Source organism: Suncus etruscus, chromosome X (assembly GCF_024139225.1).
Source record: "Suncus etruscus isolate mSunEtr1 chromosome X, mSunEtr1.pri.cur, whole genome shotgun sequence".
Classification (NCBI taxonomy): Eukaryota; Metazoa; Chordata; class Mammalia; order Eulipotyphla; family Soricidae; genus Suncus; species Suncus etruscus.
Genome location: NC_064868.1, coordinates 58188696 through 58215205, shown reverse-complemented (window position 1 = coordinate 58215205; position 26510 = coordinate 58188696). Strand labels below are relative to the sequence as shown.

Sequence of the window (26510 nt, the reverse complement as noted above, 5' to 3'; positions counted from 1 at the left end):
ACATTTTACATTCTTATTTTTTTAACTGGAAGTGCTATTTAAAACATTGCAAACCTCCACCAGTACTCATATTCTATATTCAAATGGTGCATAAATAGATTTTTGACTGACATACACAAGGGCTTTGGTTTTGCTACCAGGTATCAGAACCAGGTTATTATATGTCTAGGTGGTCACAACATGGTTACACTATTACAGCATCAATAGAAATTGCAGACAATTTCTGACTTAAGAAATATTAAAATAAATAGTGGGCCTCAGAATCAATGAAATATGATAACCATGCTTCCTGATTTATTTTGATTTACTGTATTTTCTTCAGTTTTGAAAGAAACAAAATGTATTTACCTTCAAACTTTCTTTCTTAATAAAGTTAAGTTTATAATTTTTGTTTTGGACCATGCCCAGAATCTCTCAGGAGTAACTACTGACATGCTCAAAGGATCTGGGTCAGCTGCTTACATGGCAAACAACCTACCCACTGTGCTATGGCTATGGCACCATACTTAATTTTTTATGAGACTATCTTTTACTGATTTTAAGGTTTTTGAATAAAGCATTATTTCCAATACTCTTATGTAAATTATAAATTCAATGTTTAATTTAATTTAATTTTCCCAAGTATTTTCTATATACCCTTATTCTCCATGTATTGATATTTTGACCAGTTGTTTGCATTTCTGTTAATTATCTTGGACCTTACTATATGTCTCACAAGATCTCTATGTTTAAAATAAAATTAGTAAGATACTCTTCATGAGAATGTACATAAATAACTTGTAATTTCTATGAAACATGAAAACATTTAAAATTCATTGAAGGAAAACAAAATTAAAACATATCCTCTAAAATCTGATATATTTTAAATTATGTCACACAATACCTTCTCTTAATTTCCTATTTTTATTTTCTTGTTTTTTAAATTTGATTGATTGATTGATTGATTTCTGAGTCACACCCAGCATCACACCCAGCGGCGCTCAGGAGTTACTCCTGGTTCTGCACACAGAAATCGTCCCTGCCAGGCTGGGGAACCATGTGGGATGCTGGGAATTGAACTGGGTCCCTCCCTTGTCAGCCATATGCAAGACAAATGCCCTACAGCTGTGCTATCTCTCTGGCTCCTAATTTTCTTTTTTTTTTAATTTACTTTTAACTTAAACACCATGGTTACAGTTTGTTCACAATACAGGTTTGTTTTCTTTTGTACAGAAAATGTTGATCATGATTGAATTTTAGTCATAAAATGTAGAAAAGCCTTCACCAGTACACATTTTCTGCCACCAATGTCAACAGTTTCCCTCGTCGTCCTCCTTGAGGCTCTCTACCCTCCCACTCACATTCCCCTTTCTGCTTCTGGAGCAGGCATTTTACTTCATTCTTTCTCTCTTCGATTTTATGAAAATGTAGTTTATACCACTATTAATTAAGGGGTGCCAGGAATGTCACTTTCATAATAGGCCCTTCCCTACTCTAACTGCACACTGTGCTTTTTGTGGCATGTTTCCTACCGTGGACTTGTCTTTTTAATTATCCCTAATCTCTTAAATATTACATTTATACTGCCTTTTATTTTTCTTATATCCCTTAGATGAGTGAGATCATTCTATGTCTACTCCTCTCCCTTTGACTCATTTCACTGAGCATAAGAGCACACTCTTTCTAACCAATGAACCCCACCACAACACCCAGAAAAACTCACACTACAAGCATGTCGATGGGGAAACATCGCAGGCAAACACCATTCTAAGAGAATGAAGATGATAGCTCGGATGACCTAAAAAATTCCAAGTATCTGATTAACCTCACGGATAAAGAATTTAGAATAGAAATATGAAAGATGTTTGTAGAACTCAAAGAAAGCAAGATCGATCTTAACAGATCAAAAAGACAGAAATCAGACAACTTTAAACTGAAATAACAGATCTGCAAAACACAGATCTGAAAATGTAGTTTATACCACTATTAATAAAGGGGTGCCAGGAATATCACTTTCATAATAGGCCCTTCCCTACTCTAACTGCACACTGTGCTTTTTGTGGCATGTTTCCTGCCGTGGACTTGTCTTTTTAATTATCCCTAATCTCTTAAATATTACATTTATACTGCCTTTTATTTTCCTTATATTGCTTAGATGAGTGAGATCATTCTATGTCTACCCCTCTCCCTTTGACTCATTTCACTGAGCATAAGAGCACACTCTTTCTAACCAATGAACCCCACCACAACACCCAGAAAAACTCACACTACAAGCATGACAATGGGGAAACATTGCAGGCAAACACCATTCTAAGAGAATGAAGATGATAGCTCAGATGACCTAAAAAATTCCAAGTATCTGATTAACCTCACGGATAAAGAATTTAGAATAGAAATATGGAAGATGTTTGTAGAACTCAAAGAAAGCAAGATCGATCTGAACAGAACAAAAAGACAAAAATCAGAAAACTCCAAACTGAAATAACAGATCTGAAAAACATGGTAGCTCAACTGAAAAACTCAGTGGATGGCATCTACAGCAGGGTAACAGCATCTGAGGACAGAATCGGCCTCCTGGAAGATCAAATGCAGAAAAACTCAACACAGCAGAAGAAATTGTAAAAGAACCATAAGAACAAACGAGCAAACAATGGAAAAATACTTAAGGCATGCGAACAGATGAAAATAGAAATTTTTGATAAACTCAACAGAAACAATATAAGAATCATTGAAGTTCCAGAGGCCCAGGTAGAAGATACCCAGGAAGAATCAACTGTCAAAGACATCATCAAAGAGATATTCCCAGAGTTATAGACTACATGCAATCAAATCCTGCATGCCTGAAGAGTACGAGCTAAAAGAGACCCAAAGAAAATCACCCCAAGACACATCCTCGTTACAATGACAAATCCCACAGATAGAGATAGAATACTGAAAGCAGCAAGATCAAAACGGGAAATTACATTCAAAGGAGAATCCTTAAGACTTACAGCAGACATGTGACAAGAAACTCTTAAGGCCAGAAGACAGTGGTGGGATATTGTGACAAGACTGAATGAAATGAATGCCTCACTGAGAATACTGCACCCAGCCGAACTCAAGTTCAGGTTTGAAGGAAAGATACATAGCTTATGGATAAACAACAGCTCAGAAACTTCACAGATGAAAAACCAGCCTTAAAGGAAAAACTGACAGGTCTACTTTAAGAGAAGAGAGACCAACAAACACAGCAAACTTATCTACAAAGATGATATTAAATCCTATGACAATCATCATCCTCAATGTCAATGGACTAAATTCACCAATTAAAAGACACAGCGTGGCAAAATGGGTCAAAAAGATGAATCCAAACTTCTGCTGCCTACAAGAAACACACCTGAACAGCCAGAACAAACATAGACTCAAAATCAAAGGCTGGAGGAAAATCATCCAAGCAAACAACACTCTTAAAAAAGCTGGGGTGGCCATATTAATATCTGATGACACCAAATTTTTACTCAGAAAAGTGGTAAGGGACAAAGATGGACATTATGTACTACTCAAGGGATATGTGCAACAGGAAGATATCAGACTATTTAAACATATATGCACCCAATGAGATACCAGCAAATTATCTTATATAAGTACTGACAAATCTGAAAGAAGGCATCAATAATAACACAATAATTGTGGGAGACCTCAACACGGCCCTATCAACACTTGATAGGTCAACCAGACTGAAACCCAACAAAAAGAAACTAGCCCTATAAATTGAGTAATGGAGGAAAGAGGACAAGTATATATATATATATGACACTCCACCCCAAAAAGCCTGGATGCACATTCTTCTCCAATGTACATGGGTCATTCTCCAGGATAGACTACATGCTGACACATAAAACATACGTTCATAAAATCAAGGGGATAGAAATCTTGCAGGATACCTTTGCTTACCACAAGGCTCTGAAATTAGATGTGAACTGCAAAGGCACACAGAAGAAAAACTTTAACAATTGAAAATTAAACAACCTGTTACTGAACAACCAGTGATTCCAAGATGAAATCAAAGAGGAAATCAAAACTTTCCTGGAGACAAATGATAATGAAGACACAAACTGCCAGAATATATGGGACACAGCAAAAGTCGTCCTGAGAGGAAAATTTATATCTCTACAGCACACATTAGGAAGGAAGAAGGGGCATACCTGAATAACGTAATGACGCAGCTCATAAAATTAGAAAATGACCAACAAAAGGAACCAAAAATAGGGAGACAGAGGGAAATAACAAAGCTGACTGCAGAAATCAAAGAAGTGGAAAACCAAAAAACAATCCAAAAGATCAACGAAAGCAGAAGTTGGTTCTTTGAAAAAATAAACAAGATTGATAAACCATTTGCAAAACTCACAAAGAAAGAGAGAGAGAAATCTGGTAACCTGTATTAGAAATGAAAAGGGGAAGATCACGACAGATATTGGAGAGATCCAAAGGGTAATCAGAGACTACTTTGACAAACTTTATGCTACTAAACATGAGAACCTAGAAGAAATGGATAAATTCTTAGACACTTATATCCTTCCACAGTTAAGTAGGGAGGATGTAGCATATCTAAACTCCCCATCACTATTGAGGAAATTGGAACTGTAAAATATCTGCCCAAAAAGAAAGGCCCAGGCCCAGATGGATTTACTAATGAATTCTTATAAACCTTTCAAAAGGAGCTACTACCAAGCCTAGACAGATTTCCATGAAATTGAAAAAACGGGAACATTTCCAAACAGCTATTATGAAGCCAACATCACCTTGATACCAAAGCCAGACAGAGATGCTGCCAAAAAGAAAATTATAGACCAATATCCCTGATGAATGCAGATGCAAAAATCTTCAACAAAATCCTGGCAAATAGGATCCAATGCATCATCAAGAAGATCATACACCACGACCAAGTAGGTTTCATCCCAGAAATGAAAGGATGGTTTACATCCATAAATCTATCAACATCATACACAACATCAACAACAAGAAAAATAAAAATCAAATGATCATATCAATAGATGCAGAGAAAGCATTTGATAAGGTCCAACACCCATTCTTGATCAAACCTCTCAGCAAGATGGGAATGGAAGGAACCTTTCTCAATATAGTTGAAGCCATCTACTGCAAGCCAATGGCAAATATTATCCTCAATGGAGAAAAACTAAAAGCCTTTCCTCTAAATTCTGGTACAAGACAAGATTGTCCACTCGCACCAGTCCTATTCAACATAGCAATGGATTTACATATATAGCGATTAGGAAACAAAAAGATATCAAGGAAATCCAGATAGGAAAGGAAGAAGTCAAGCTCTCACTGTTTGCAGATGACATGATACTCTACTTAGAACACCCTAAAGACTACCAAAAAGCTTTGAGAAACAATAACAAGGTGGCAGGCTACCAAATTAGCACACAGAAGTCAATGGCCTTTTTATACACCAATAATGATAGGGAAGAGATGAACATCAAGAAGGCAATCCCATTCACATTAGTGCCATACATACTCAGATATCTTGGTGTCAACTTGACCAAAGACGTGAATGGCCTACACAAAGAAAACGATAAAGCCCTGCTCCAAGAAATGAGAGAGGACACACGGAAATGAAAACACAGCCTGCTCATGGATTGGCAAGATTAACGTCATTAAAATGGCAATACTTGAGGGCGGGACTCCAGAACATAAAACCGGCTAGCTTTTGCAGAAGCCGGGTCCCTTGTTTGTGACATCAGGCTGGGAAAATCCACAAAACTACGCCTGCCCAGTGGGGCCCAACTGTGAAAAACTGTGAGTGCTACCTGTGTATGACTGTCTACTGTCCTCTTGCGTGAAACTCTTGGGAGTGGGGCGAAAAGAGGCTCCAGAAAACTTGCTCTCCCAGAGGCCATTTTCAGGGCGGGACTCCAGAACATAAAAACCGGCTAGCTTTTGCAGAAGCTGGGTCCCCTGTTTGTGACATCAGGCTGGGAAAATCCACAAAACTATGCCTGCCCAGTGGGGCCCAACTGTGAAAAACTGAGTGCTACCTGTGCATGTCTTTCTACTGTCCTCTTGCGTGAAACTCTTGGGAGTAAGGCGAGTGCTAACTTTGCATGTCTGTCTACTGTCCTCTTGCATGAAACTCTTGGGAGTGGGGTGAAAAGAGGCTCAAGAAAACTCGCTCTCCCAGAGGCCATATTCAGGGCGGGACTCCAAAATATAAAAACCGGCTAGCTTTTGCAGAAACTGGGTCCCCTTTTTGTGACATCAGGCTGAACAGAACACTAACAAGAACCAAGAAAATATGAAGACAGAAAAGACAAAACTCCAAACTGAAATATCATGTCAAATAACAGGCCTGAAAAAGTCAGTAAACGAAGTGAATGACAAAATGGATAAGCTCTGGGACAGGGTATCAGAAGCTGAGAATAGACTTGGTGCTGTGGAAGATGAGATACATAACAATTCCATACAGCAGGAGAGATTGGAAAAAAAACTTAAAGCAAATGAGCAGACAATGGAAAAATTAGTCAAAGAATGGGAACAGATGAAAATAGAAATCTATGATAAGATCAACAGAAACAACTTAAGAATCATTGGAGTCCCAGAGACCCAGGAAGAAAATTTCCAGGAAGAATCAATGGTCAAGAACATCATTAAAGAGAAACTTCCAGAGTTAAACAATATATGTGAACAAATCCTGCATGCTCGAAGAGTACCAACCAAAAGAGACCCCAGAAAAACCACCCCAAGACACACCTAGTCACAATGACAAATCCCACAGATAGAGACAGAATTCTGAAAACAAGCAAGATAAAAACGAGAAATTATGTTCAAGCAAGCATCCTTGAGATTTACAGCAGACCTGTCACCAGAAACACTCAAGGCCAGAAAGCAGTGGAGGGATATTGTGACAAGACTGAATGAAAAGAATGCTTCACCCAGAATACTATACCCAGCAAAACTCACTTTCCTATTTGACGGAAGAATACATGGTTTCACAGCCAAAAAACAGCTCAGAAACTTTACAGACACAAAACCAGTCTTAAGAGGAAAACTGAAAGACCTAATTTAAGACAAGACTAACCAAAAGACACACCAAATTTCGATATAAAGATGGCATTAACTCCCAGGACAATTCTTTCCCTCAACGACAATCAACTAAATGCACCAGTCAAGAGACACAGAGTGGCTAAATGGATCAAAAAACTCAATCCAACCTTCTGCTGCCTACAAGAAACGCAACTGAATAGTCAGAACAAACATAGACTCAAAATAAAAAGCTGGAGAAAAATTATCCAAGCAAACAACACCCATAAAAAAGCTGGACTGGCCATACTAATAGCAGATAATGCAAACTTTATACTCAGGAAGGTTGTAAGGGACAAAGATGGACATTTTATATTAATCAAGGGGTATGTAGAGCAGGAAGAAATAACTCTCCTAAACATATATGCACCGAATGAGGGGCCAGCAAAATATTTAATACAACTGTTGACAAATCTGAAAAATAATATGAATAACAACACAATCATTATGGGGGACATTAACACAGCTTTGTCAACACTGGATAGGTCAACCAGACTGAAACCCAACAAGAATATATTAGACCTGAGGAGAGAAATGGAAGAAAAAGGCATAGTGGATATATATAGGACACTTCATCCCCAGAAACCTGGATACTCATTCTTCTCCAATGTACATGTGACATTCTCCAGGATAGACTACATGCTGGCACATAAAACATACCTCCAAAATATCAAGAGGATAGAAATTTTGCACAATACCTTCGCTGACCACAAGGCTCTGAAATTATTTGTGAATTCCAAAGGGACTCAGAAGAAAAACTTTAACACCTGGAAGTTAAACAGCCTCATACTCAATAACCAGTGGGTCCGAGAAGAAATCAAGGATGAAATCAAAAGTTTCCTGGAAACAAATGACAATAAAGTCACAAACTATCAGAACTTATGGGACACAGCAAAAGCAGTACTGAGAGGAAAATGTATAGCTTTGCAAGCACACATCAGGAAGGAAGAAGGAACTTACCTGAGTAGTTTAATGACACAGCTAATAGAACTAGAAAGTGCTCAACAAAAGGACCCAAAAATAGGAAGACAGAAGGAAATAACAAAGCTGAGAGCAGAAATCAATGAAGTGGAAACCCAAAAAACAATCCGAAAGATCAACGAAACCAGAAGTTGGTTCTTTGAAAAAATAACAAAATTGATAGACCACTGGCAAACCTAACAAAGAAAGAGAGAGAGAGAAACTTGATAACTCATATCAGGAATGAAAAAGGAGAGATCACTACTGATATGACAGAGATTCAAAGGGTAATCAGAAACTACTTTGAGAAACTCTATGCCACTAAAAATGAGAACCTGGAAGAAATAGATAAATTCTTGGACTCTTATAATCTTCCACAGTTGAAGGAAGAGGATGTAGCATATCTAAACACCCCCATCACAATTGATGAAATTAAAACGGTAATCAAATGTCTGCTGAAAAACAAAAGCCCAGGCCCAGATGGATTCACAAATGAATTCTTTCAAACTTTCCAAGAGGAACTACTACCAATCCTGGTAAGACTCTTTCAGGAAATTGAACAAACGGAAACACTTCCAAATAGCTTTTATGAAGCCAACATCACCTTGATACCTAAATCAGACAGAGATGCTACAAAAAAAAATTACAGACCAGTATCGCTGATGAATGCAAATGCAAAGATCCTCAACAAAATCCTGGCAAATAGGGTTCAATGCCTCGTTAAAAAGATCATCCACTACGATCAAGTAGGTTTCATCCCAGGAATGCAAGGCTGGTTTAACATCCGTAAATCTATCAACATAATACACAACATCAATAACAAGAAAAATAAAAACCACATGATCATATCAATAGATGCAGAGAAAGCATTTGATAAGGTCCAACACCCATTCTTGATCAAAACGCTCAGCAAGATAGGAATGGAAGGAACCTTTCTCAATATAGTTAAGGCCATCTACCACAAGCCAGTGGCAAATATTATCCTCAATGGAGAAAAACAAAAAGCCTTCTCTCTAAATTCTGGCACAAGACAAGGCTGTCCTCTCTCACCACTCCTATTCAACATAGCACTGGAAGTGCTTGCTATAGCGATTAGGCAAGAAAAAGATATCAAGGGAATCCAGATAGGAAAGGAAGAAGTCAAGCTCTCACTGTTTGCAGATGACATGATACTCTACTTAGAAAACCCTAAAGACTATCAAAAAGCTTCTAGAAACAATAGACTGATATAGCAAGGTGGCAGGCTACAAAATTAACACACAAAAAATCAATGGCCTTTCTATACACCAATAGTAATAAGGAAGAAATGGACATTAAGAAAACAACCCCATTCACGATAGTGCCACACAAACTCAAATATCTTGGAATCAACTTGACTAAAAATGTGAAGGACCTGTACAAAGAAAACTATAAAACTCTGCTCCAAGAAATAAGAGAGGACACACGGAAATGGAAACGCATACCCTGCTCATGGATTGGCAGGATTAACATCATCAAAATGGCAATACTCCCCAAGGCATTATACAGATTTAATGCTATCCCTCTAAAGATACCCATGACATTCTTCAAAGAAGTGGATCAGACACTTTTGAAATGCATTTGGAACAATAAACACTCGAATAGCTAAAGCAATCATTGAGAAAAAGAATATGGGAGGAATTACTTTCTCCAACTTTAAACTGTACTACAAAGCAATAGTTATCAAAACAGCATGGTATTGGAAAAAGGACAGGCCCTCAGATCAGTGGAATAGGCTTGAATACTCAGAAAATGTTCCCCAGACATACAATTACCTAATTTTTGATAAAGGAGCAGGAAATCCTAAATTTAGCAGGGAAAGCCTCTTCAACAAGTGGTGTTGGCACAATTGGATAGCCACTTGCAAAAAATTGAACTTAGACCCCCAGCTAACATCATGTACGAAGGTAAAATACAAATAGATTAAAGACTTCGATATCAGCCCCAAAACCATAAGATATATAGAACAACACATTGGCAAAACACTCCAGGACATTACAGGCATCATCAAGGAGGAAATTGAACTCTCCAAGCAAGTGAAAGCAGAGATTAACAGATGGGAATATATTAAGCTGAGAAGCTTCTGCACCTCAAAGGAAATAGTGCCCAGGATACAAGAGCCACCCACTGAGTGGGAGAATCTATTCACCCAATACCCATCAGATAAGGGGCTAATCTCCAAAATATACAAGGCACTGACAGAACTTTACAAGAAAAAACATCTAATCACATCAAAAAATGGGGAGAAGAAATGAACAGACACTTTGACAAAGAAGAAATACAAATGGCCAAAAGACACATGAAAAAGTGTTCCACATCACTAATCATCAGGGAGATGCAAATCAAAACAACGATGAGATACCACCTCACACCACAGAGAATGGCACACATCACAAAGAATGAGAATAAACAGTGTTGGCGGGGATGTGGAGAGAAAGGAACTCTTATCCACTGCTGGTGAGAATGCCATCTAGTTCAACCTTTATGGAAAGCAATATGGAGATTCCTCCAAAAACTGGAAATCAAGCTCCCATACGATCTAGCTATCCCACTCCTAGGAATATACCCTGGAAACAACCAAGATGCCTTTCAACAGACGAATGGCTAAGGAAACTGTTGTACATATACACAATGGAATATTATGCAGCTGTCAGGAGAGATGAAGTCATGAAATTTTCCTATACATGGATGTACACGGAATCTATTATGCTGAGTGAAATAAGTCACAGAGAGAGAAAAACGCAGAATGGTCTTACTCATTTATGGGTTTTAAGAAGAATGAAAGACATTCTTGCAATAATAATTTTCAGACACAAAAGAGAAAAGAGTTGGAAGTTCCAGCTCACCTCATGAAGCTCACCACAAAGAGTGATGAGTTTAGTTAGAGAAATAACTACATTTTGAACGGTCCTAATAATGAGAATGTATGAGGGAAATGGAAAGCCTGTTTAGAGTACAGGCGGGGGTCGGGTGGGGAGGAGGGAGATTTGGGACATTGGTGATGGGAATGTTGCACTGGTGATGGGTGGTGTTCTTTACATGACTGAAACCCAAACACAATCATGTATGTAATCAAGGTGTTTAAATAAAAAAATAAATAAAAATAAATAAAAAAATATAAAATGGCAATACTCCCCCAAAGCATTGTACAGATTTAATATGATCCCTCTAAAGATACCATGATATTCTTCAAAGAAGTGGATCAAACACTTATGAAGTTTATCTGGAACAATAAACACCCTCAAATATCTAAAGCACTCCTAGGGAAAAGGAAAATCGGAGGCATTTACTTTATACTACTAAGTAATAGTTATCAAAACAGCATGGTATTGGAATAAAGACAGACCCTCAGATCAGTGGAATAGGATTGAGTTCTCAGACAAAGTTCCCCAGAGATACAATCACCTAATTTTTGAAAAAGGAGCAAGAAATCCTAAGTGGAGCAGGGAAAACATCTTCAACAAGTGGTGCTGTCAGAACTTCTTAGCCACTTGCAAAAAAGCGGACATAGACCCCCAGTTAACATCATGTATGAAGGTAAAATCCAAATGTATTAAAGACCTTGATATTTGACCTGAAACCATATAGTATATAGAACAACACGTAGGTAAAAACACTCCATGACATTGAGACCAAAGGCATCTTTAAGGAGGAAACAGCACTTTCCAAACAAGTGGAAGCAGAGATCAACAGATGGGTCTATATTAGGCTGAGAAGCTTCTGCGCCTCAAAAGAAATAGTGCCCAGGATACAAGAGCCACCCACCGTGTGGGAGAATCTATTCAGCCAATACCCATCAGATAAGGGGCTAATATCCAAAATATAAAGGGCACTGACAGAACTTTACAAGAAAAAAATCTAATCCCATCAAAAAATCGGGAGAAGAAATGAACAGACACTTTGACAAAAAAGAAATACAAATGGCCAAAAGGCACATGAAAAAATGCTCCTCATCACTAATTATCAGGGAGATGCAAATTAAACAACAATGAGATACCATCTCACACCACAGATTTTGGCACACATCACAAAGAATGAGAACAATCAGTGCTGGCGGGGTTGTGGAGAGAAAGGAACTCTTATCCAGTGCTGGTGGGAATGCTGTCTAGTCCAACCTCTATGGAAAGCGATATGGAGATTCCTCCAAAATCTGGAAATTGAGCTCCCATTCAACCCAGCTATTCCACTCCTTGGGATATACCCTAAGAACACAAGAATATAATACAAAAGCGCCTTCCTTACACCTATATTTATTGCAGCACTATTCACAATAGTGAAACAACCAAGATGCCTGTCAATAGACAAATGGCTAAAGAAACTGTGGTACATATACACAATCGAATATTATGCAGCCGTCAGGAGAGATGAAGTCATGAAATTTTCCTATACATGGATGTACAGGGAATCTATCATGTTGAGTCAAATAAGTCAGAGGGAGAGTGAGAGATATGTAAAATAGTCTCACTCATCTATAGGTTTTAAGTAAAATAAAAGTCATCTTTGCAACAATCCTCAGACACAATGAGAGGAGGGCTGGAACTTCCAGCTCACTTCATGAAGCTCACCACAAAGAGTGGTGAGTGCAGTTATAGAAATAACTACACTGAAAACTACCATAACCATATGAATGAATGAGGGAACTGGAAAGCCTGTCTAGAGTACGTGTGGGGGTGGGGTGGGATGGAGGGAGATTTGGGACATTGGTGGTGGGAATGTTGCACTGGTGAAAGGGGTGTTCTTTAGATGACTGAAACCTAATCACAATCATATTTGTAATCAAGATGTTTAAATAGTAAACAAATATTAAAAATGAATAAAAAATTAAAATAAATAAAATACATTGGCAGGCTACGAAAACTCTACAAAAATGGTCCAGGATTAATAAATTTGTATATTAAATTGGCAGGCTAGAAAATTAACACACAAATATCCATGACATTTTTATACACATATAATGAAAGAGATTGACATTAAAAACCAATCACATTTTAAATTTTTAAATTTATTATTTCCTGAGACCCATGTCCTTTGTAAGTTTATTCTTGTCCTAGAACTGATGTTCCATTTGATTTCAAATCTCCTGTAATATTCATCAACCTATGTTTCTTAAAAATATTATAGAGCAACTTACAATTTTATTGAATTTTGTTTGCAGGGTGGCTTCAAGGACCAAGTTCTTTGAAACAGCATCCCAGAAAACAAAGAGGTAAGAGTCAAAGATAATAGAATAAAAATCAGATCATTTTTAAATAAATACATCCCAATTATCAGATTTGCTGTGTTCCATTTCTTTTTTTCTATATACTGTGTTTATTTGATTTTGATTAAATTTGTTATTTGTTTTATCCAACTCTTTCTTCTATGCGTATTTATGATTTTGTCATCCTACTGTTATTTGTCTATTTTGCACTGCTTTTGTGTCTTTGTGTCATTTATTTCTTAGTGTTTTCTTATTTTTATGTCATTACTTTGTCTTTCCTTCTTTTCTTCTGTTATATTTTCTCTCTCACACAAAGAGAAACAAATATGCAGTAAGTACTTACATGCCAGAAGTATTGCAAAATGTAACCTTTAATGTATGTCTTATTTTTTAATATTTCAGTTTCATGTAGTCACATTTGTTTAGTTTTGATTTTGTGGACTGAGCAATTAATATATTAATACTGAAGATTGTTTAAGTTAAGGATTTTAGAGAATTCTGTCTATTTTTTTCATTATACTTTATAGAGGCAGGTTATATTTCAAAGTCTTTGATAAACTTTGATTTTATTTTTGTATGAGGTGTGAGATAAGGATCAAAATTCAATTTCTTATATTGCTAAACCCCAGAGCAGTTAGGAGTTGCTAATAGCTCTGTACTCAGAAATTACTCCTGGCAGGTTTAGAAGACCATATGGGATGCTGGAGTTAGAACACTGGGTCCTGCATGCAAGACAAATGCAATACCCACTATATCATTTCTCTGGCTCAAGCTATAATTTCTTACATGTGGTTATTCAATTGTAAAAACAACATTTGTTGAAGAGGCTATCTTTATTCCACTTTTTGTTCTCAACTGCTTTGTCAAAAATTAATTGATCATTTACTGCAGGTTGTCATTGGATATTCTATTCTGATTCATATGTCATAGTCTTTAATCCAGTATTATGTTCTTTTGATCATTAATGCTTTGTAGTACAGTTTCAATTAAGACAATGAGATACCCCAAGTTTTTTATTTTCAGTACTATTTTTTATTCAGTGTCTTTTATGATACCAAAGAATTTTTATACTTGACAGTGCTAAGTCTTTGAAAAATGTTGTCTTAATTCAGATAGAGAATGCGTTGACTTTGTATAGTAATTTATGAAGTAAGATCAATTTAATAATATTAATTATTCCAATACATAATAATTGGAAATGTATTTCCATTTCCTAAGGCCTATTTAAGTTTTTTATTAAGATTTTTTGGGGGTTTTGGTTTTTGGGTTACACTCAGCAGCTCTCGGGGATTACTCCTGGCTCTATGCTCAGAAATCGTTCCTGGCAGGCTCAGGGGACCATATGGGATGCCAGGATTCGAACCACCGTCCTTCTGCATGAAAGGCAAACGCCTTACTTCTGTACTATCTCTCTGGCCCCTTTATTAATATTTTTAAGATTTTGCTAGGGCACAGAGATTGTATAGCCTGTGTTCTTATGCCCAAGTGCACAAGCAATATAATATGGCACCATTCTCTTTTTTTTTTTTTGTTTTGTTTTTTTTTGTTTTGTTTTTTTTTTGTTTTGGGGCCACACCCATTTGACGCTCAGGGGTTACTCCTGGCTATGAGCTCAGAAATCGCCCCTGGCTTGGGGGGACCATATGGGACGCTGGGGGATCGAACCATGGTCCGTCCTACGGTAGGGATTGCAAGGCAGACACCTTACCTCTAGCGCCACCTTCCCAGCCCAGCACCATTCTCTTTTGCTTAGTCACTGTAAAAAGTGGGAAATCTTATGCACCAAAAAAAAAAAAGATCTTATCTACAAGGGATAAGAGTCCATACATTTTATAATACAGGGGTGCCTCCCACCGTGACAGTGTGTCTTGTGGACCCAAATTAGACTCAATGTGATTGAAAAGCGAACAACCAAACCCGAACCCCATATCCCAGATGTAGAACTGACACAGTTCCTTGCAATTGCACCAGGAACCAAACTCCTTCCTGGGAAATTCCTATTACCGCTCTGGCACCAACTTGGACCAGTTTTGATATGACATCCTGACAGTGAAGAAATGGCAACAATTTGATCTAGAGTGGGTTGTCCTATCTTGTCATCTAATGGTAATATGAAATCAGAAGACATATCCTCCTTTGCTTATGCAAAAACCAAGATCACTAATTACAAAAGACTGACTTTGACAAGCACAACTGGGCAGAATTTGTCGTGAGACCAATAAGAAAGATCCTAGCCTAGGCATTGACCTAGGATTTGTACAAAAACCAAGATCTCTAATTCCAGAGGTCTGACTTTGCCAACTGCGACTGAACAGAGCTTCTGGAACATAATGAAAGACTCTATCCTAAGCTTTGTCCTAGGATCTGAGCAAAAACCAATTACAGAAGATTGATTACAGCAACAGTGGTGGAATCAGGGAATGGCCCTGATTCATTGTCACTATGTATCCCAAATATCACTGCGAAAGATTCATAATTCACTTTGTCATGATAAAAATTATTTTTTAAAAAATATTTTAAGGTCTTGATTAATTTTATATATATATATATATATATTACCTCTTTTGTTAAGTTTATTCCTTAGTACTTGATGGTTTGGACCACTATATTAAATGGGATATTCATTGATCTATTTCTCCTCTCATTCATGTTATATAAAACAAAATGCAACCAATTTTTGTGTTTTGACTTTTTAATTCACCACTTTGTTGTATTGGTTTATTGTTTTTAGAAGCTTTTATGTGGACCATTTAGGATGTTCCATATGTATCATGTCAACTGCAAATAGGGCTAATTTGACATCCTCTTTTCCAATGTGGATCAAATTAATTTCCTTTTCTTGCCTGATTATTGTTGCTAGGACTTCTAATAAATGCTGAATAGAAGTGTATAAGGTGTATATTCTTGCCTCCTGCTTATTCTTGGCAGGAATTTTTTCAGTTTTTAAAAGTTTCCACCACCCCTATTTTACTGAAGAATTTTATCATGAATAGGTATTGAATATGTGTTGCACATATGGGAGATACGTGCTATTCCTATGTTCCTATTTTCTTTTCTTTATATTCAAAGTTTTTATTTTTCCTAATGTTTTAAGAATTACATCTTTTTTGCCATTTTGATTACTGTGTATCTCAATATTGTTCTGTTTGAATAGATTTTGTTTGGTAACCTTTGAACCCCTTGTATCTACAAAGCTGTCTCCTCTGAGAAAAGGGGGCATTTCTTAGATATTATATTTCCCAACACTTTTTCTTCCTTTTCTTTTTTCCTTGCCTTCTAATATTTATACAAATTTGGAGATTATTTCTCTTGTTATTTTTGTACATTATGTTCTTTATATTTTAAACATTTTTGTCTTTTCTCATTAGACTTTTTAAAATTTTTTTATTAAGACCAATGTGAATTCTAAGTTTTTCACAGTTATATTTAAGGTACATAGTAAGAAAGAATTAGGGCTATTCTCACCACCAGTGATAATCTCCTTTCACCACTGTTTCCAGCATCCATCCCATAACTCCACCCTTAGCCCTCTGGACTGCTAGAGTAACAGGTTCCTTTTGTGTATAGCTTGTGGTTTAGATCTCTCGATTCTATTGTCATTAGCTTTGAGTTGGGTAAAGACCATTTTTATTTATACTCAATGCTCATGAGAGTACTTTGCCCTGGTACTATCCACTTTTTTATTCTCAGTTTGTAAGAAGACATAAAAATATGAGGCAGAACAAGATGATTCATATCCTATGGTTCTTATTTTAAAAAAAGCAGGCAGGAGCCCCTGTCTAGAAGCTACAAATATAAATATAAATATAAAAAAGGGGGGTCTGGTATGGTGAGTTTTTGTTTTTTGTTTTGATTTTTTGTTGTTGTTTTTTTTTTAGTTTTTGTTGTTTTGTTTTTTTGCATAGGCACATTAAATATTGGGGAAATTAAAAAGAAAATTCCTTTTGCCTAGTAGATGCTGAATGTCTACACCATTGAAGTATAGTTATGAGCCTGACTACAGCTTCGTACTTGTTCATTGTCGAACCCCAAAGTCTTTCTTTGTTTCCAGGCAATGTTCTGCTCAGTTATGGTTGTCAAACTCAGTAATCTGTAATAAGAGATTCTGGTTTTTGCACAGTACTAGGACAAAGTCTAGGATAGAGGCTTTCTTTATGGCTCCAGAATTTCTTCTCAGTCGTCATTGTTATAGTCTTTCCTCTATATTTAATTATCTTGTTTTTAGACCAATTAAGGGATGGAGTGCCTTCTGATATCATCACACCTTTAGGAGATGAGGTAGGGCATCCTGCCCTTAGATCAAGTTGTTGATGTTTCCTCATTGACAGGGTGTTGTATGAACCTACTACCCTGGGCAAGTTGATATTAGAGCAGTATTAGGTACTCCCACAGAGTAGAGTTTTGCTTCAGGGAACTGTGTCAGTTCTGAAGTTGGGATCTGGGGTTCGTGGTTAGATGATCGATGTTCAATCACATGGGGTCTAAGTTGAGTCCCCATTACATATGTTCAGGGTGGAAGGTGCCCATGTATTATAAAATTTATGGGTTCTTTTTGCTAGTAGAAAAGAACTTGTTTCTATACACAAGATTTCCTTAATTTAGTGTGATATACAAAAGGAACAATGTCATATTATATTGTTGGTGAATTTGGGGGTAAAAATGGCAAGTTATACAATCCCTGTGCTCTGGTTTTGACCTGAGCTTTTATCCCAAGCAAGACTTTTCTACTATTATGTACTAAGAAGAACCAAAACAAGCAAAAATAAAAATTGGGATTTAAAAAATCAAAAACAAACAAACACACAAAAACACAAACAAAAAGGGATGGAGGAAACTACCTTTTCATTTGTAAATAAACACACTAAGGAGCATACTATTAAGAAATTAAACATACAAGAAAAATATAGATTTCTCCATTAAGTCTTTTGAAATACTATTTGGGGGGAAGAGATCCAGGGCATAGTTTTTCCCACACTGTTGTTTTATTAAGTTTGCGAAATGGTTTGCAGCCATAAGGGATCAGGTAGTTTCCTCGAACTGGGGATCCCTCTAGAGCTGAGTCTTCTAGCAAACAATAACACACGTTGAGGGACGTGGGAGAAAGAGGGCCACATGGATTGCATCAGCACTAGTGGTGATTGACACTTCTTGCCGGGGTGAGAGATGAGGAGTTGAGAGGATGTCCTGTGACTTTGGGAGTTCGGTAGCAGCTTACTAGGGCAGGTGGAGAGTCTCAGTTCCTAAGGAGTTAATAACTGAGGTTTAAAAGATAAATATGGAGAGATAAAAAGATCAGGATGGAAGGGGTAAAAGGATAAAAGGAGTTCTGAATGGGGGAGGAGGGATAATATGTATTCTATATATTATATTATATTTTATATTATATTTTTATATTAATTATATATTATATTATATTATATTATATTATATTATATTATATTATATTATATTATATTATATTATATTATATTATATAAAACAGGGGCTATATACGATATAGGCATGGATTGTTTACAATATAAATTAGGAAAACATAGTGGAGTCCACGGCATACAAACTCATGCCCACTTATAGACAGACACTGTGATCTATTCATAGGTTGTGGTGGGTATCCTGACCCTTATAATGTGGCCAGAGCTCTTAAAAATAATTGAATTAAGACAAAATAAATAGATGAAAAACAAATTTAAAGAAAAAAGAAAAGAGAAAAACGAATAAAGAAACAATAGTTTAATAAATAATTTGGGCCAGCACATTAGAGAGAAAAGATTTTCCGATTTCTAGGAAGGGAAGGATAATACTAATTTGAAAAACATAATGAGTGGGACCTGCAACATAAGTTTCTGGTGTGCAGTTGCTTAGTTCAGTGGTCTTCTTGGTCATAAGTTTTAGGTCATAGTAGACGACATAATCATGGAGTATTTTATCAAGCTATTGTCAAATGAGTACTGTATATGGAGTTTAATATGTTAAAAAATTAAATTGCAAAGTTGGGGTGTCCAATCTATATCTCCATGAACCTCTGTGAACAAAGAAGATCTAGAGTTATTTTATACCCAATAAAATTAAAACCCTAAAATGTACTGAAAGTAAGCATTGTAGCAGGGGTCCCTGGCATCCTATCATATTCTGCACCTGATTATGGGGATAAAAATATTCAAACATTATTATATGCCTTTGTAGCGAGAGGTTGATTGAACATGTCTTTGATCTAAACTGCTGTTTCTGCTGTTGTAGATTTCTTTGTAATATAGGGTTTGTGCTTCTCCTCTTCCACTTGATTTGATCTCATTTCCTCGCTATACCCTTTCACTATGTTGTTCAAAGTATCTAACATTTTAGATCATTGTGTATCTTCCTGGAGTTATTCTAAATACCACATATAAGTGATATTCTGCATGTGTCCTTCTTCTGACTTACCTCATTTAACATAATATTGCCCAGCTCCATCCATGTTGCTGCAAATTGCATGATAGTATCATTACTTATTGCTATGTAATATTCCATTGTGTATATGTACCATATCTTCATGATTCACTCATCTGTTATTGGACATTTAGGATAATCCCGTGTCTTGGCTGTTGTACTGAGTGCTACAATGAATAATGGTGAGCATACATAATTTTGGATGTCTTTTGGTCCTGAGGGCAGATACGCAAGGAAGGGATTGCTAGGTCGCATAGTAGTTCAATTTTGAGTTTGCTGAAAACCCTACAGACTGCTTTCCATAGTGATTGGACCAGGCAGCATTCCCACCAGCTTTTTTGTTTTGTTTTGTTTTTGGGCCCACCCGGTAACGCTTAGGGGTTACTCCTGGCTATGCACTCAAAAGTCGCTCCTGGATTGGGGGACCATATGGGATGCTGGGGGATCAAACCGCGGTCAGTCCTAGGCTAACGCCTACCACGCCGGCCCCTCCCACCAACATTTGACGAAAGTTCCTTTCTTACCACATCTCTGCCAGCAGAGATTGTTGCCATTATTTTTATATGTAATCCACAGAGGTGTAAAATGCCACTTCATTGTTGTCTTGATTTCGATTTCCCCAATGATCACTGATGAACATGTTTTCATATGTCTATTGGCCATCTGTTGGTCTTCCTCAGAGAAGTTTCTATTTATTTCATCACCCAAATTTTATGGTTGCTTTTTTTTTTAGATTTTACGTAGCAAACATTTCTGAGTCCTTTGTATATCCTAGATATCGACCCTTTATATGATACGTTGAGTACAAAAACTTTTTTCCATTCTGTTAGCTATCTTCTAGTTTTAATCAGTATTTCTTTTGCCATACAGAAAAAATTTTAGTTTGATGTAATCACATTTATTAAGGTTTGAGGTTATAGCTCTTTATATCTTTATTTAAGCACCATTGCTAAAAACATGATTTAGTTGGGTTTTAGTCATAAAAAGACATAATGCCATTCACCAGTGCAACAAACCCACAATAAATACCTCCCATCTCCCCTACCTTCCCACCCCTGCATGTATTTGAGGCAGGCATTCTACTTATCTCTCATTAATAATTGTCATGGTAGATGTTAGTGTAGTTATTTATCTAACTGCACTCACCACATTTTGTGGTGACCCTATATCATGAGCCAGTCCTCTGGCCCTCTTCTCTATTGTCACTGGGCATTATTAAAATAATGTCGTTTGAGACTGGAGCAGTGGCGCAGAGGTAGAACTTTTGTCTTGCAGGCAGCTGACCTAGGACAGACCGCAGTTTGATCCCCCAGTGTCTCGTATATTCCCCCAAGCCAGAAGCAATTTCTGAGTGCATAGCCAGGAGTAACCCCTGAGTGTCACCCGGTGTGACCCAAAAACAAAAAATAAAATAATGTCTTTTCTTTTTCTTAAAACTCATAGAAGAGTGAGACCATTCTCTGTCTCTCCTTCTGACTTATTTCACTCAGCATAACAGTTATCATGTCCATTCTTGTACAGTAAAATTTCATGACTTCATCTCTCCTGATGACTGCATAATATTCCATTGTATATATGTACCACAGTTTCTTCAGCCATTCATCTGTTGAAGGGCATTTGGTGGTTTCCAGATTCTGGCTATAGTAAATAGCGCTGCAATGAATATAGGTGTGAGTAAAGCATTCTTGAATTGCGTTTGTGTGTTTTTAGGGTATAACCATAGGAGTGTTATTGTTGAATCATATTATGGTGTTAGATGAAGGTCTGAGTTTGTTTTTTTGCAAGTGGCTGACCAGTTGTCCCAAGAACACTTTTTGAAGAAACTTTCCTTGCTCCATATTGCATTTCTTGTCCCTTTAAAAAAGATTGATTGAATGTCTGGGGAACATTCTCTGAATACTCTTGTCAAATTCACAGATCTGAGGATCTGTCTTTATTCCAATTCCATGATGTTTTAATGACTATAATTTCTAATACAATTTAAAATTGGGGAAAGTGATGCTTCCCTTATTCCTTTCCCAAGGATTGCTCTAGCTATTCACAGATATTTATTGTTCCAAATGAATTTCTTTGAAGAATATCATATGTACCCTAAGAGGAATTGTATTAAGTCCGTACAATGCATTGGGGAGTACTGTCATTTTAATTATGTTAGTCCTCTCAATCCATGAGCAGGGTGTGTGTCTCCATTTTCTGTGTCCTCTTTCATTTATTTTTTTTTCTTTTTTGTTTTGTTTTGGGTTGTTTTTTCGGGGGGGTCACACCTGGCATAACTCAGGGATTATTCCTGACTCTATGCTCAGAAATCGCTCTTGGCAGGCTCGGGGAACCATATGGGATGCCAGGATTCGAACCACTGACCTTCTGCATGCAAGAAAAATGCCTTACCTCCATGCTATCTCTCTGGCCCCTCTCTTTTATTTCTTGAAGCAGTGTTTTGCAGTTTTTTTTTGTGTAGGTCCTTCACCTCTTTAGTTAAGTTTATTCCAAGATATTTGAGTTTGTATGACACAGATATGAATTGCATTGTTTCTTTAATGTCAATTTCTTTTCTATCATTATTGGTGTACAAGTAGGCTTTTTATATTTGCGTGTTAATTTCGTTGCCTGCCATTTTTCTATATGAATCTATTGTTTCAAGAACCTTTTTGGTAGACTCTTCATGGTTTTCTAAATATAGTATTGCCATCTGCAAATAGTGAGAGCTTGGCTTTTTCTTTCCTATCAAGATGACCTTCATATCATTTTCTTGCTTAATCACTATACAACTTCCAGCACTATGTTGAATAGAAGTGGTGAGAGAGAACAGCCTTGTCTTGTGCCAGATTTTAGAACGAAGTCTTTTAGTTTATCTCCATTGAGATATTTGCTATTGGCTTGTGGTAGATGGCCTTGACTATATTGTTAAATATAGACTATTTCCATCTTGATGAGAATTTTTTTTAAGAATAGGTTTTCACCTTATCGAATAATTTCTCTGCATCTATTGATATGATCATGTGACTTTTATCTTTCTTTTTGTTGATATAGTGTAGTATATTGATTTATTTATGTAAGTTAAACCATATTCCTGGAAGGAAATCTACCTGTTCATGATATAGAACTTTCTTGATAAGGCATTGGATCCTATTTGCCAGAATTTTATTGAGAATCTTTGCAATGTGTTCATCAGGGATATTGGTCTGTAGTTTTCTTTTCTTGCAAGAGCTCCATCTGGATTTTATATCAGGGTGATGTTAGCTTCTTAAAAACATTTTAGGTATGTCCTTCAATCTTCAATTTCCTGAAAGAGCCTGAAAAGGATTGTTAGTAGATCCTTTCAAAAGGTTTGCTAGAATTTTAGTAAATCCATCTGGGCCTTGGCTTTTGTTTTTGGTAAGACTTTTGATTATCAATTTAATTTCCTCAGTAGTGATGGGTCTGTTTAGATGTGCTAGATCATCCTGGTTTAACAATAGAACATTATAAGAGTCCGAGTGTTTATCCACATCTTCAAGGTTTCTCATGTTTCGTGGCATAGAGTTTCTTAAAGTAGTCTCTGATTACCCTTTGAATCTCTGTAGTATCTCTAGTGATGGCCCCCTTTTCATTTCTAATCCTGTTTATTAAGTTTCTCTCTCACCATTTCTTGGTGAGTTTTGCTAGTGATTTGCCACTCTTGTTTTATTTTTCAATGATCAACATTTTCTTCTTTATTTTTTGGATTGTTTTTTTATTTCCACTTTATTTCTTCTGAACTTTATTTTCTTCTGCCTACCTTTTATGGTTCCTTTTGTTGATCATATTCTTATTTTATAAACTGTGCATTAAGTCACTTATGTAGGCCCCTTCTTCCATTCTGATGTGTGCTTGCATATCTATAAATTTTCCTTTTAGCACCTCTTTAGCTGTGTTCCATAAATTTGATAATGTGTGTCTTCATTACATTTGTTTCCAGGAATATTTTTATTTCCTCTTTGATTTCATCTCTGGCCCACTGTTGTTCAGTAGTGAACTGTTTCATTTATACTTGTTAAAGTTTTTCTTCTGTGTCCCTTTTTAGTTAACTTCTAATTTCAGTGCCTTGTGAACTGACAAGGTAGTCTGTATAATTTCTATCCTCTTGACTTTATGTAAATAGATTTATGGGCCCATATGTGGTCTATCCTGGAAAATGGCCCATGTGCATTGCATTGGAGAAGAATATGTGTCCAGTTTCCTGTGAATAGAGTGACATATTGATATTCTATACTGTCCCTTTAGTCTTAGCCTCTGTCTTTGTTCCAGCACAATGCGGTTTTGATCACTATGACTTTATAGTAGAGCTTCAGGTTAGGTAAACTAATGCCACCTCTTTTCCTGTTTTTAAATACAAATTTGGCTAGCCTAGGTTTTTTGTGTTCCATACAAACTTTATAATTGATTGTTCTAATTCTTTAAAAATTGGTGTCTGAATTTGGATAGAGATTGCATTCAATCTATATAGTAGTTTAGGTAAAATGGTCATTTTGATGATGTTTTTTCCTTCAACCCATAAGCATGGCATGTTCTTCCAATTACTTAGGTCTTCTTCAATTTCTTTCTCTCTTTCTTTTTTTGGGAGGGGGTGGTTTGGGTCACAACCGGTGGTGCTTAAGGGTTACTTCTGGCTCTGCGCTCAGAAGTCACTCCTGGCAGGCACAGGAAACCATAAAGCAGGAGTCTCAAACTCAATTTACCTGGGGGCCGCAGGAGGCAAAGTCAGGGTGACGTAGGGCCGCATAAGAGATTTCACAAAAAAAAGTCCTCAAATGTCATTATTTACAGTTTTAATTATTTCTTCTGAACATGAATAGAACATTGAGTGAAGATCATGAACAGTTCTTCTGAACATGGTATCTTTTGCCTATGCCTTGCTGCCAGAGACTTGACAGCGCTTCTTCTCACAAATCTGAACCACGTCTGGCTTTAGAGAGGAAGCAGTTGAGACCCTCAGTATGGCTTGAAGATGATCATCATTAAGTCTAGACCTGTACATTGATTTATTGAAGTTCAATGTGGAGAATAACTTTTTACACAAATATGTGCTCCCAAAAAGGCACATGGTGCTCTTGAACATTCGGGAAAGCTCAAGGAAGCTGGGGGGCAATTCTCTCAAAAATTGCCCATGCATGTCTGCTTTTCCACTAATCTCCCTGAACTTGGCTATGAGATATGAGTTGCATTGCAGGTCAATGAGCTCCATTTGAAGCACAGGAGGGGCATCTTGCACATCAAAGGAAAAGGGGTCCACAAAAATTTGGAAAGTGGCTCTGTGCTTTTTGAAGTCTGCAAATCTGTGATCAAATTCCTTCTCTAGCTTAAAAATAGCATCAACATATTTCTCACCACTGAATGGTATGCCTGCATCCACAAGTTCCTTGCATGCTGGGAAATGGCAAAGGTTTGTCTGAGAGAGCTGGATTTCCATAACACAAGTTTTGTAGAGAATGGTCTCATGTTGTCATAGGCAGCACTGATAAGCTGCCCCAGGCCTTGTAACATCTTGTTTAGTATATTCAGCTTATGTGTGATGTCAACAAGAAAAGCTAAGTCCATGAGCCATTCGTTATCACTCAACTCAGAAGAAGCATTCCCATCCTTCTCCATGAAGGCTTTCACTTCTCTCAACTCAAAAAATCTTTTCAGGACATTTCCCCTGCTGAGCCAACGTACCTGGGTAAAATAGAGCACATCTCCATATACTGACTCCATTTCCTCTAAAAAAGCATGGAACCTCCTGTGCTTTAAGCCCCTGGATCTGATTTGGTTGATGCATTTCACAACAACAGACATCACACTGTCACATGGCAGGGATTTACTGCAAAGGGCCTGCTGAAGAGCAATGGCCTTCTCTACACCCACCTCTTCAAGTTTTTTTGAACAAGTGCCACCAGTCTATTTTTCCTCCCTGTCATCAATGGCGCTCCATTGGTTATTATTCCAACAAACTTCTTCCATGGCAATCCTGCATTCTCAATGGCATCACACAGATGCCAAAATATCTCATTAGCAGTGGTCTGGTCATGCATTGTAATTATTGAGTAGCTCCTCTGTCAATTCAAAATTACAATCGATACCATGGACGTAAATTGTGAGCTGTGCAGTGTCTGTTATAACTGTGCCCTCGTCAACAGCAACTGAGTATGCATTAAAACATTTGGCTTTCTCACACAGTTGATGATAAATGTCACTTGACATGTCAGAAATGTGCTCTGCCACAGTGTTGGCAGAAAGGCTGATTTTGCTAAATTGACCTTTCTTTTCTGAACAGATAATACTTGCAGCCTGTAACATGCATTTTTTTTAACTAAATCTCCTTCTGTGAATGGTTTACCTGCCTTAGCAATCATCTCACTAACCATGTAACTAGCTTTGACTGATGCAACATTCTCTTTGGTTGCTTTCTTGAAGAAAAATTGTTGCCTCATTAGACATGCTTTAAGACTGACAACCTGCTTGGCTCTCTCATTCCCTTGATATTTGGCACATTCCTCAGCATGTTTAGTTGAATAATGGCGTTTCAAGTTGTGTTCCTTGTGCACTGCAACTTTCTCTGAGCAAATAAGACATGCGGGGATGCCCCTGTGCCCAACAAAGAAATACTGCATCTCCCACTTTTCCTGAAATTATCTATGCTCATCATCAATCTTTCTCTTCACTGCAGGCTTTGATGAAGTCATGATGTAGGTATGACAAAATCTAATTCTGTGAGGCCAGGAAGGTGGCACGAGAGGTAAGGTGTCTGCCTTGCAAGCGCTAGCGTAGGATGGACCACGGTTCGATCCCCCGGCATCTCATATGGTCCCCCCAAGCCAGGGGCGATTTCTGAGTGCATAGCCAGGAGTAA

At 37.1% G+C, this 26510-nt stretch overlaps 1 protein-coding gene across 1 annotated transcript in view; it reads left to right on the top strand.

Moving 5' to 3' along the window:
* The window catches only part of OPHN1 (oligophrenin 1), a 354031-nt gene that overhangs the window by 314251 nt on the left and 13270 nt on the right, over positions 1-26510 (top strand). The window contains exon 23 of the mRNA XM_049767407.1: positions 13193-13243. Within this exon, the coding sequence (XP_049623364.1) occupies positions 13193-13243 (51 nt within the window). The remainder of the gene's footprint in view (positions 1-13192; positions 13244-26510) is intronic.